General features: G+C 38.5%; 1 protein-coding gene across 1 annotated transcript; it reads left to right on the top strand.

The window, feature by feature from the left end:
• Positions 1-384: 384 nt before the first annotated feature.
• On the top strand, positions 385-1,362 carry LOC112911795 (olfactory receptor 52D1-like). Its single transcript, XM_025988469.2, has one exon. The coding sequence runs from the start codon at positions 385-387 to the stop codon at positions 1,360-1,362; it is 978 nt and encodes a 325-aa protein (XP_025844254.2).
• Positions 1,363-12,692: the final 11,330 nt, after the last annotated feature.

Genomic DNA, 12,692 nt, shown 5'->3' with positions numbered 1-12,692 from the left:
CTGATTTTTGTCTCACATCCATGAAGTTCCATTCTTAAAGGGGATACATATTCAAAAACACACATAAATATTTTTATTTACTTAATGACATGCTTCATAGATGAAAATTGATAAGTGCATTGTTAATAAAAATATTCCAAATGTATATATTCTAAGAGACTTAATATGGTAAGAACATGTTATTGTTACTGTAAATTTAGAGCATGATGTATAATATATAATATTAAACTATGATATATAATATATATCGCCTTAATATCAAAATTATTTGTGTACCTTATCCACTCCACTTTTTTTGTTTAACTTTCTAACCCTGAATTCTTTCAAGTTTGAGGCTCATGAGTGTTTTATGGTTCTTCTCAACTATTACACCAGGGTGACACCATGACTGTGTGCAATGCCTCCCTAGGCCATCCTCCTTTCTTCATTCTCCAAGGCATTCCCGGGATGGAGGACAAACACAGATGGATCTCTATCCCCTTCTGTTCCATGTACTTCATCACCATCCTTGGGAACTGCACCATCATCTTCATCATCTGCACAGAGCGCTCCCTGCACAAGCCCATGTTCCTGCTCCTCTGCATGTTGGCCCTCACAGACCTGGGCATGTCCACTACCACCATTCCCAAAGTGCTATGCATCTTCTGGTTTAGACACAGTGAGATCAGCTATGTGGGCTGTCTGGTCCAACTGTTCTTCATTCACTCCATATCGGTCATGCAGTCTGCCATTCTGATGACCATGGCCTTTGACCGCTATGTAGCCATCTGTGAGCCCCTGCGCTATGCCACCATCCTTTCCAATAGTCGCATTGGGCTCATTGGCTTAGTGGGTTTAGTAAGAGCCATCCTTTTCATTCTGCCCATGCCTGTCCTCCTCCAGAAGATGCCTTTTCATGCGAATCATGTCATCCCCACCACGTACTGTGAACACATGGCTGTGGTGAAGATGGTGTGTGTGGACACCACAGTCAACCGGATATATGGTCTAGTGGTGGCCTTGTTGGTTGCCGGGCTAGACATCTCAGCTATTGCCTCCTCTTATGTGCTTATCATCCAGGCTGTCCTGAGGCTGTCTTCTAAGGAAGCCCACCACAAAGCCGTCAACACCTGCACTGCACACATTGTTGTCATGCTTCTCTACTATACTCCCTCACTGTTCTCTTTTCTCACTCACCGCTTTGGCAGGGGAATTCCACCCCATGTGCACACCATTCTTGGAAACCTCTACTTCCTTATACCTCCGATGCTCAATCCTATTATTTATGCAGTGAAAACCAAGGAGTTTCGGGAAAAACTGACCAAATATGGGTACTGGATGAAGGAGCACATAATCAGCAACCATGGTCAGAATCCTTTCTAATTATATAGCACTGGTGGGTATGAGGAAATCATGTCAAGTAGAGGCAGTTCCTGGAGTATTGGTTAGTGGCAGAAATGTGTCATACCATCAGATTGACTACCTGAATCCTCAGACTTGGAGGCTAAATCACAGGGGACCTCTTAGCTGTCAGTTACTCCAAATGATGGCTGTCATTCCTGTGAAATAAAAATAATGATAAATTTTCTGCATTGTCGGCATGGTGGTGGGTGAGTTTATAAGCGATCATCTTTGTGAAAGGATTTTAGACAAGAACACCTGATGAAAATGTGGGAAGGAAGATGGAATGTTTCCCGTCGCAAGTAACATATAGCACACAATGACTTGCCTGCCAACTTGCCATGTAGAGTCAAAGTGCGATGGGAGTGAGCGGGCATTTATATTTGAGTGTGTAAGGGGAAGTGGGAGGTTTAGTTTGGGGACAGCAGGAAGAAACAAGGAAAGGACAAGATGATATTTATAGTTACTCCATTATTTCCTCTGCTGGCTGACATTTACTTAGTATAGAAGACTTTGTTGTATCCATGAAGAACCAAAGAATATGCATAGAGACAAAATCTGTATCATTCAAAGACAGTTCAGAGGAAAAGGGAAATGGAAAAGCTCCTGAGCTTAAAGGTTTCTAAGCATTTGACTTAATTTTATATTAGAAAAAAACCTCCCAGAGTCCTCTCTCCTTCTCCTCTCATTTGATTCACTGTTTGGTAAGATTCTCTTAGCAAAGAGAATTTCTGAAAATGTCCTGTTAATGGTTTTTGTCCCAAAAGCCTGTTTTATCTGGAACTCTATGATTACAGACCTCTGCAAAGAAATTTCTGTGGGTGCCCATGAAGATGTCCTGAACCTGTGCACCTGTGGAATTCAGACCCTGTGCCCAGTTGATGGAATTTGTTCCATTCACAGGACATTGTTTCCACCTCTAAAGAATTGATGTGAACGCAATGGCAAGTATTAGAAGTTGTGTGATATTTGAAGCAGAAAGATCCTAGCGTTTCCATCTTATTGTAGAACTAACATATGAGGCAGACTTTAGTGAAGAAGATGCCTCTCCTTAATTCCAGATGGCCACCATTTAGAGGAGACTTCTACAGTTCATCCACTCTAGGGAAATATGTGAAATTTCTTTAATGTTGTGCCTGCTGGAAGAAATAGCAAGAAACATTTGCAGAACGCTGAACATTTCAATACCAAGGAGTCAGAGAGCTAGGACATTTCAGAACTTGGACTAAGGGGACAATGTTCTTGAGGAACTATGAGGATTGTATAGCCACTGCCTTTTCTATGAATCAAAGAAACAAGGGCAGTGTGGGTGAGGAATAGGTTCTTGCATGTCAGTAAGGAGTCCTATGGTCATACATTGAATCCTCCCACAATATAAACGGCATTCAAACCAAAACAAAACCCTGAGCAGAGTGCTTTATGGTTAATAATTTAATTGACAAATAAGTAGCAGAGAGTAAACACGTCGGGGCACTCATTGGGCTGAGGAGCTGTGGCAGCAGAAGGCTGTTTGCTCAGATCTGGAGTGTCGTCCTTTTCATCTGGTTTGAAGGGATTTCAGGTACAGAAGAAAGTCCACTTGCTGTAAATATTTTTCTGTTTATTTTTTCATGAGCTACTCTATAAACATGAAAATCCATTTTTTTTGTTTCACTGAAATTACGGACTAAAGCTTTATTAATGCCTGAACACAATTCACTAGGAGTAATGTATGTGGAATGCTGGCAGTAGCAGGTGTTTCAGGAAAATTATGGGGAGCTAGAAAATCAGAGATGCCAATGGAAGGGAGCCCAATCCTGTCTGCATTTCTCACTGGACTTTTTTCCTTTTTTTACAAGTGTTATTCATCTGTGATTGATGGTTCTTCCTGTAGGATGGGCTTAATTTCCCCTCCCCTAGCCGTACTGGAAAACTGACCGAGGAATCACATGTGAACTGACTAGTTTTCCATCAACTTTATAGAATGTTACCTAGGGTGAAAAACTAGAAGGATATTCATACATTTGATATTTTAGTCACATACAAAACACATTCTGCTTTCTGTCAGGTATTCTAATCTGAACAAAGGCCAGTTCATTTCATGTTCCTTTTCTCCATTGTATTTGGAGAACTTGAGCCTTGATGTGTCTTAACAACCAAGTAAAAAATTATAAATATTTCTGTGAATTAATATACAATGTTTTATTAAAATAAATCACTCCTGTTAAACTGTGAGTGCGGCAACCACTGTCACTGGAGTCTGAGTTCCTGGCACAGAAGAACTAGAAATTTCACCACTGGGGAGTGTAAGCTGGGTGCCCCAGAAAGCACGGCCTAAGACACAGCTTGCATATGGGCAGTTTCTTGAGACAAGCGATCGCACAGGATGGGTGTGCACAACAGGTCAAGTGAAAGCTGGAAAAAAGTAAAGCCAATACAGGGATTTTTTTTTTTTTTTTTTTTTTTTATCGAGTTGCACAGGACTAGAGGATACTGGTGTCCAACATTGCCAGGACCAGCTGAAGCGCTTTAGGAAATGCATTTCAGAATTGTTGTCTTCAAGAGTAGAGAGGATTTTACCCGTGGCTCCTGTGTACTCATGTCCTCAACTCTAGTCATTCGAGGCTGTATGCATGACAGCAGAGCTGGGGCTGGTGTCCATGGCATGGAGTAGGGAGGCTGCATGGCTAGGAGCTCCAGGTACTAGGTGTCACCTGATGTCTACTATCTGATCACACCTGCCTGGAAGTGGTCCCAGCACCGGTGGCTGAATAGCATGTGTGACCAAGGGCATTAGGCAGTGGCATGGAGTTTATCTGCTGAAACAGTCCACATGACTGAGACCTCACCTGAAGCCTGTGGATTTGTTTTGAGATTATAGGAGCTCCCCCCTTGAACGCATCCAACAGAATTGTTATTTTAACTTTAAGCTGTAACCACATAATTATCTATCTTTATTATGATTAAGTCAATTTCGACAGTTATAATTAACTGAGGTAAACTTAGCTGGTATTCTCTAAAAATATTCCATAAAAATATTTTAAAGAGCTCCATAAAGAGCTTCTATAAATGTACATGGTTCTCTGTAAATTATATTTTTCTGAATTTACCGTATCACACAGGACTAAATAAGAATGTTACTTCTGTTTGCTGTGCCAAATTATATTGTTCCTGTTAAAATAATTCATGCGCTCAGAAAGGGAATCGAGTGTCTTAGGATACACAGCAGGATGTAAAATTGTCTCCATTTCCATGTAATGTCACTTCTGGAATCATCCCTTTGGGCATGTGATATGTATACCTATAATTGCCTTATATTTCTGAAATAGTAATGAATATATACATAAAAATGAGGATACTGTTCTGATTTTCACGGGTATGACTCTCCCATCTATATACAGATGTGTATCTGGCTTTGATATTTTACTTGAAGTTATTTTTTTATTTTACCTTTTCCTCTCTGTCTTGTAGCCAATAGAATGAGTTTGCTTGTCCCTGGCATGGACAACGGGAGCGCATACTTTTAATTTTTTCTTAATTCACTAGGTCCTGGTTGTTTCTATTTTATTTCTTGATAAATCATATTTTCCTATCCATGTGAAATGGCATTCAACAAAAACGTAGCCAAATAGGCTCAGGAAAATGAGACTATAGGCAAATGAAGCTGGAGTGGCCCTCCTTTGATCCCAGTGTCCTATAATTATGAGAAAGACTGTTTCCTCTCTTGCTTCAGGGCTCCTTTTCCTGAAGCACTTCCAGCATTTTCCTTTGGCTGTGAACTTGATCCATGCTGAGCTCATGCTCCATTTTGACAGAAGTGAAAGCACCACTACCAGCCTCTCCTGAGTGCTTCCAAGTGTTTGCGGGAGCATAGATGCTTGTGGGAATTGCGGTGATATTCTTTATTCGCATCTGAGTGTCCAAGGTAGCTTTGTGAGCTTGTGTAGTTTGCGTTTTTAAAGAGTTCATTTCTGCTGGTGTGACAAAGATTCCCCATTAAGAGGCTGAATACACTTTTTCCAAACCTCCCCTCTATGAGTTTAAAATGGATATTGAGGTGAGTATTTTGGCTTCCTCTTAAAGGACCACTGCTTTGAAGTTGGGTTCCTAAAATTTCTGTCCTGTGGTTCTCTTAATACAACAATACACCCGAGAAGATGCTAACATCTTTACAACTTCTTAGATGTATTGAGTTCCCATTAGCAAGCTAAAGCTACTAATCTACCGGGTGTCTCTGGTAGAATTTTGCCTGATTGTTTTCAAATATCATGTTCTTTGTTCTTGGAGTCTTACATGCCAGTACCTATGAAACAGGTGAATACTCGATTCTGTGGCGATAATGTTTCTCTTGGTGTAGGTAAATGGAGAGGAGAGAGAAAGATATTTAGACATTTACATAGATGTGTACACACACACATATATACATATATATCCATATAGGTATCCATAATGAGAAATCGATAGTTTGAATATGCACCACCGACGGAGGGCCTCTTGTTCCACTGAACACTACTTTAGTTTTTGACAGGCATTACTTTCTGTTTTTGCTAAATTGTTTAAACTTGTGAAGTCCAATGCAAAAGAAACAAACAAACACACAAAAACTCCTGTTTCCATATTGGGGATTATTAGGAAGTTCTCATCATTTTTATACTATAGTTGAATGGAAGATATTGGAAATTTAACACCTTATCACATGTGTGCAAGAGCGAGGGTAGAACATGAGTATTTAATATTAATTCAAATAGTTGATAAAAGAATACGAGTATAGTCAAACAAGTCATGTAAAACTCTGCCGATGGCAACAGAAGGAAACTCTATCACACTTCACTAGATTCTGCTGTGAACTGTGGGCCATTGATAGCAGTTACATGTAGCAGAGGTATATCAGAGGTGGTCTGACCTCAGGGAAGTTCCACTTTGGATTACTGAGCCACGTGCCTAGAATTTGATGAGAGAAAATTGAAGCAATAATTGACAGGTGAAAAAAAAGATGATTTCAACTTATATTAGTCTCCTTTCATCCTCTTTCATTTGAATGTCTGCCATTGGTTTAAATCCAATATTCGGGGCAAAACCAATCAATTTTGTATGTAGGTATTCTGAGAGGTTATCTAACAAATTGTTAATAAGTGCAAACTGTATGAAACTCTAAGCGCATTTCCCTTCCAGTCCCTGAGCATAGAATTATATTTTTTTTGTGTGTGTGTGTCCTCTTCAATCGTTCACCGATGTTTTATAGTTTTCAGAGTACAGGTCTTTCGAGTGCGTGGTTAAGTTTATTCCTAGATATTTTATTATAGTTGGTGCAACTGCAAATGGGATTGTGTTCTTCAATTCCTCTTCTTACTCTTCATAATTAGTATAGAGAAATGTAACAGATTTCTGCACATTGATTTTGCATCCTGTAACCTTAATGAATTCACTTTCCACACTCTTAATTATAGGGGAAAAAACTGCTGGTTACCCAAGAAGGGTCATGGGTTGTGGATGGGAGAAATAGGTGAAGGGGATTCAGAGTATCCTTCTTTTTATGAGCAGTGAGTAATACATGGAATTGTTGAATCACCTGAAATGAATATAATGCTGTATGTCGACTATACAGAGTTAAAAATAAAGTAGAAGAAATGAAAGTAGACAGTTAAATCCAACCATGAGTCTTTAGGAAAATAGGAATCATGATAGTGCCTACTTCACAGATTTGTCCATATGTAAAGCACCCAGAATCATGTCTGGCTCACATTAGCAATTTATAGCTATTCAGTATATCTTTTATGGGAAATGCTTTGGAAATTAAATAAATATATTGCCTGATAGAAAATTATTATGAAATTCAAGCCTACTCTAACAGACCCATACTTTGAGGTCCGGAAAGTCTAGAATCCTAAAACTAGGATTTGGTCATGACATCTGGATGGATGCTACCGTTGAAGATCATTGTAAATCTGGTCGTAGGATAGTCTAATTTTTGGTTAATTACTAAGTGAAGTTAAGAAAAAAATGCAGCCTGCAGATAACAAGGGCACCTTCACCCATCTTCTATGGAACATAGAATTACAGTTTACACAGATGGGAATACATTATGATAATGTTTTTATGTATTTTAATCCATAATAAAATTCTTAGGATCCATTTCATATTGGCACAAAATCATTTGTGTGGCTTCAAATTCAAAGAAAATCCTTTTTTTAGTAATTCAATCTCATAATAACATTACCAATACATTTTTAAACTACATTGACTATTTGTATGAAGCAGCAAACGTGTGTAGGATATGAGAAATGCAAATTGTAATTAAGAAAACACACAAAATTAGTTGGTCTTTAATAAAACGGTGATAGGTAAAGAGGGAATAGAAGAAAGAATGTTCTTTTTAATTATCATAGAATTTTTTTATCTTCTCTTAGGTGTGTCCACATTCTAAAATTCTTCTGAGATGAAGACAGTTAGATGATCCTAATATTTATGTCCCTTCTAAAAGTGAGGTCCCCGAGTTAGGAGTCTTTATGTTCTGTCTCCCTTCCTGATATTTCCCAACATTTCTTCTCCCTTCCTTTATATTCCCTTTCACTATTATTTATATTCCCCAAATGAATGAGAACATACACTGCTTGTCCTTCTCCGATTGACTTATTTCACTCAGCATAATACCCTCCAGTTCCATCCACGTTGAAGCAAATGGTGGGTATTTGTCGTTTCTAATCGCTGAGTAATATTCCTAACTCGGGGAAACGAACTAGGGGTGGTGGAAGGGGGGAGGAGGGCGGGTGTTGGAGGGGAATGGGTGACGGGCACTGAGGTGGACACTTGACGGGATGAGCACTGGGTGTTTTTCTGTATGTTGGTAAATTGAACACCAATAAAAATTAATTAAAATAAATAAATAAATAAATAAATAAAAATAAAAAAAAAATAAATAAAAAAAAATAATAATAAAAGTGAGGTCCTTTGAGTCCCAGAGACAGGACTTCAAAAAGGAAAGAATGAGGACTGTCTCCTAACCGACAAGGATCTGTCAAGGAAAGAAGGCTCCAAGGAAAGATGCCTCTCTCACTCTTTTCTGCTTGGTTATTGGCGTAATCTCAATCTATGGCCCAGTCCCTCTCAGAAACCTTCCCTGATTTAACTCACTGTGAGGCCTGGTCTCTAAACTTCTACTTCCCTTCTCATGGCACGTTCCACTTGGAGACGTCGGGGAGCACACGCCTCTGTGGCTCCTAGTCTGATTGGCCATAGCAGGTCTCATACTTTACAGCCAACAAAACAGACTAAGGCAGATGTGTTTATAACTTTTATAAAACAACTAAATCATGTAGCTAGTCAAGAATGCAGGGAGACAGCATGACATAAGAATATTGATAACATTATACCTATCAATAATTTTCAATGAGCTAGGTACTCAGCAAAGTAGCATCAGTGAATAAAGTATAACATCTTCATTCAAATACTTACATTAATTAAATATGGTATCCACTCTTTTAAGTATATAGGTGCATATAATCGTACTTCTACTGAGTAGGGAAAAATATCTTTTTATAGCACTAAGGAACACTTCACCAGACCTGCATGCTTCATTCTGAATGTATCTCACAAATATAAAGTTGTGAAAAATTATCAAATGGCATTCCATAGCACCAATTGTAAAGAGCTTAAAAATATGTCACGGCATTCATTAAATTAGGATTCACTTTTATGTCGTAACTATATTGAGAAGTTTAAAATGTTAAGGGATTTACATGAAACAATTCATCCTTGAGGATAAGAAAGAGAAATACAATGAAAATAAGTTACACAGGAGGATATTATACTTTTTGCAATTTTTTAAAAATCTATATTGTGAATATATGGATACATGCTATATTATTCTTTCTAACTTTTCTGTTTCCCACATGATTAAAATAAGAGGAAAAATATTGACATTCATAGACATGAAAACATCATGAGTGATAAAAAACACAGATTTTACTTCTATATTTTTATCTTATGAATATAGTTATCTATAATCCATTTTATCTGCAGTGTTTTGACATATTGTCTTTATCACATAATATATGGCACATATACTTAGGCATTTGTATAGATGTTATTCTGCTTAACTAATCAGTCTATTCTCATATCATAGTTCCCTTGTTTATTATTTTATTAAAAGATTTTATTTATTTATTCATGATAGACATAGAGAAAGGCAGAGACACAGGCAGAGGGAGAAGCAGGCTCGATGCCAGGAACCGACGCGGACTCCACCCCGGAACTCCAGGATTGCGCCCTGGGCCAAAGGCAGGCGCTAAACCCCGCTGAGTCACCCAGGGATCCCCCAGTTTCCTTGTTTAAAAAACAGCCATTTTACAATACATTTTAAATTCTATTAGGCTAGTGCCCCTATGCTATCATCATTATCACCTTCAAAACTTTTTTCTATTTGAATTTTATATATATATATATATATATATATATATATATTTTTTTTTTTTTTTTTTTTTAAGGGAGAAAATGCACTAGCGGGGAGAAGGGATAGGGAGAAAGAGAGAATCTTGAGGAGGCTCTACACCCAGTGAAGAACCCTATGTGGAGCTTCTTCTCATGACCTTCAGATACGACCAGAGGTAAAATCAAAAGTCAGACACTCTACAGAATGACCTACCCCAGCATTCCATCTTCCAAGTGAATTTTAGAACCATTCTTTCAAGATTCTAAGAAGAATTCATCTTAGAATTTTTTCCCAATCATTCTGATTTATGGATTCATTGATGGGGGAATAGATAGCTTTCAAATATAGTTGTGTTCCGGCTTTCTTTAACACAATAAAACAAATCCCCACAAACTAGGACACCTAATTTAATAATATAAAGAAATATAAAAGATAAAACATAAATATAAAATATTTAAATATAAAATAATAAATATAAATATTTATTTAAATATATGATATAATGTAATAAATATAATAAAATATATAATATATAATAATTTATAATAATATAAAAGAACTTATTTATTTGCTTATTCATTCACTTATTCATTGATTTGACTTTATTTCTGCCCACTATGTGACAAACATGATGCTGGTGATCGGGATACAGTACTTGGAGAGGAACTAGACCAGGGCTATTTTCTCTGAGTAGTGCAATTATCCAAAGAGCCAGCTTAAAATTGGTGACTGCGGGGTCCAGGATTCTGGCCAATACTATGGCGCTTCATAGAGCTTTGGCGATATTCTACAAGAAAAGTCTATTTATAACTTGTACACAGGGAATTCACAGGATCATGAATATAAGCCTGAGACAGTAGGGCCAATCAAAAATGAGTCTTACTGGTTACTCCCTGTCATTATTGTCCATCAGGATCTCCCTGGGGAAAAGAGGAAAGATGACTGAGCCCAGGATTTTGGCATGTTACTATAACACAGCTTTCTGCAGGGGAAGCTGTGTAATGGGTCCATGAGCAGGTGCCTTGATCCTGGCCTATTTTTGTTGGTGATTCCTTCTGTTGATGTATTGATTGTGCTACAGCCTTCATTCTGCCACTCGTTCCCTTACCATGGCCTCCCTCCTGTTGACACCTGACTCAGAACAAAGTTTCTTTACAGGGTCTGTTGTTAGGCAGAACTTGCACTACATCATGATTTAGAATGTGGTCCTCTGAGTCCCACTCTTGCAGTGGCTTTGCTTGTTGTTGTCAATGTTTTGTTCTATGTTGTACATTCTCCAAGTGATGTGGCACAGGTTTTTTTGGACAGATTTTTTCCCTGACTTCATAAGCAAGAAATATGCCTACATCTTGTCCCAGAAGTAGAGGGGATATCGGGACGTGATTGTTGTACATGCATAAATATGCTGGGGGAAATGTCTAGGGACTAGCCATTGGCCTGGGAAACAGAGGAAAAACCTAGAAGACAGTAAGGATTGACAGAATCAGAGCTGCTAACAGCATTTCATCATAGCATCCAACAACTGGGGCAGTTTCTGTGATGACTTCTGGAGTAAGTTCCTACTGGGCTTCCACACCTATGCAAATGTGGAAAAGAGGGCCTTCGACATACAACCTCTCAGGCCCTAATATAGTTCCAGATTCAGCTTTAACTTCACTCTCTCTCTTTAGATAGCCACAGTCTACCGAATACTGGAATTTGCCAGGAACTATTAGGGCCAACCAGCCTCATCTCCTACCAGCTCAGAGAAACCCCTGGCTCAAGTTTACACATAATTGCTGTGGTGCCTTGTGTATGTGTTTGGGGAAAAGCAAAGGGCAAAAGAGCAAAATCTGGGCACCCAGAGGGCCTTTCCTTAGAAGATTTAATGGGCCCCACCTGGGCTGCTTGAGTGCCTGAGAGGGAAGGGTTTGGACATACATGGCACTGAGTGTATTCTCCAGGACCCATATGGTTGTGCACGTATATATATAGCCAATAGCCACAGAAAACTGGACACACTCACACACACATATTTAAGAAGGAGTCTGAGCCTAGCTTCCCACACTGTGACTGCTTCACAGTCAGGTGAGTGTCTCTGGGTGAGGTGGGCTTCACGGTCCCACTCTGGCAACCTGGTCAAAGTGCCCAGAAGCTTGCCACCTGCAGCCTCTGCATCCTCATTGAATAATTGTCATCACAGTTCTCTTCAAGTCCCTAATGAGCTATAAATGTGTATCCTCTAATTTTTGGTGAGCAATTCTGTTGTAGGCATTTAAGCTATCTTGTTTCCGAAAAGCTTCTTGTTGGCTGATTTCATCCTCTGTCATGGTTTTGGTATTTCTGCCCATTTTTGTCTCACATCCTTAAAGTTCCATTCTTAAAGGGGATATACATTCAAAAATACACATAACATAATTTTATATATTTATGACGCTTTATATGTTAAAGATGATTAAGTGCCTCATTTATAAAAATATTCAAGATGAAAATATGGGACACCTGGGTGGCTGAGTGGCACTGTGTCTGCCTTCGGCTCAGGGAGTGGTCTGGAGTCCCAGAATTGAGTCCCACATGGGGCTCTCCACAAGGAGAACACACCTCTCTGCCTGTGCTTCAACCTCTCTCTGTGTATCTCATGAAAAATGGATAAAATCTTTAAAAAAATATATTCAAAAAGAAAATACTCTGGGAGATTTGATGTGGTAAGACCACATTATTGTTACTATAATACTAGAGCATGTTATATAATAAGGCATATAACACTGAACCATATTATATAATATATATCACATTGATATCAGAATATATTTGCATATTTAATCATTCCACTTTTTTGTTTAACTTTCTAACTCTGAATTCTTTCAAGTTTGAGGCTCATGAAGGGTTTTATGATTCTTCTAGGCTGCTACAGCTGGGTGTCACC

Source organism: Vulpes vulpes, chromosome 11, assembly GCF_048418805.1.
Source record: "Vulpes vulpes isolate BD-2025 chromosome 11, VulVul3, whole genome shotgun sequence".
NCBI classification, from domain to species: domain Eukaryota; kingdom Metazoa; phylum Chordata; class Mammalia; order Carnivora; family Canidae; genus Vulpes; species Vulpes vulpes.
The sequence above is the reverse complement of the archived record's forward strand: the minus strand, read 5'-3'. Positions and strand labels throughout refer to the sequence as shown.

Excerpts from the sequence above, each read along its gene's own strand:
- LOC112911795 (XM_025988469.2), top strand. The coding sequence starts at position 385 with ATGACTGTGTGCAATGCCTCCCTAGGCCATCCTCCTTTCTTCATTCTC.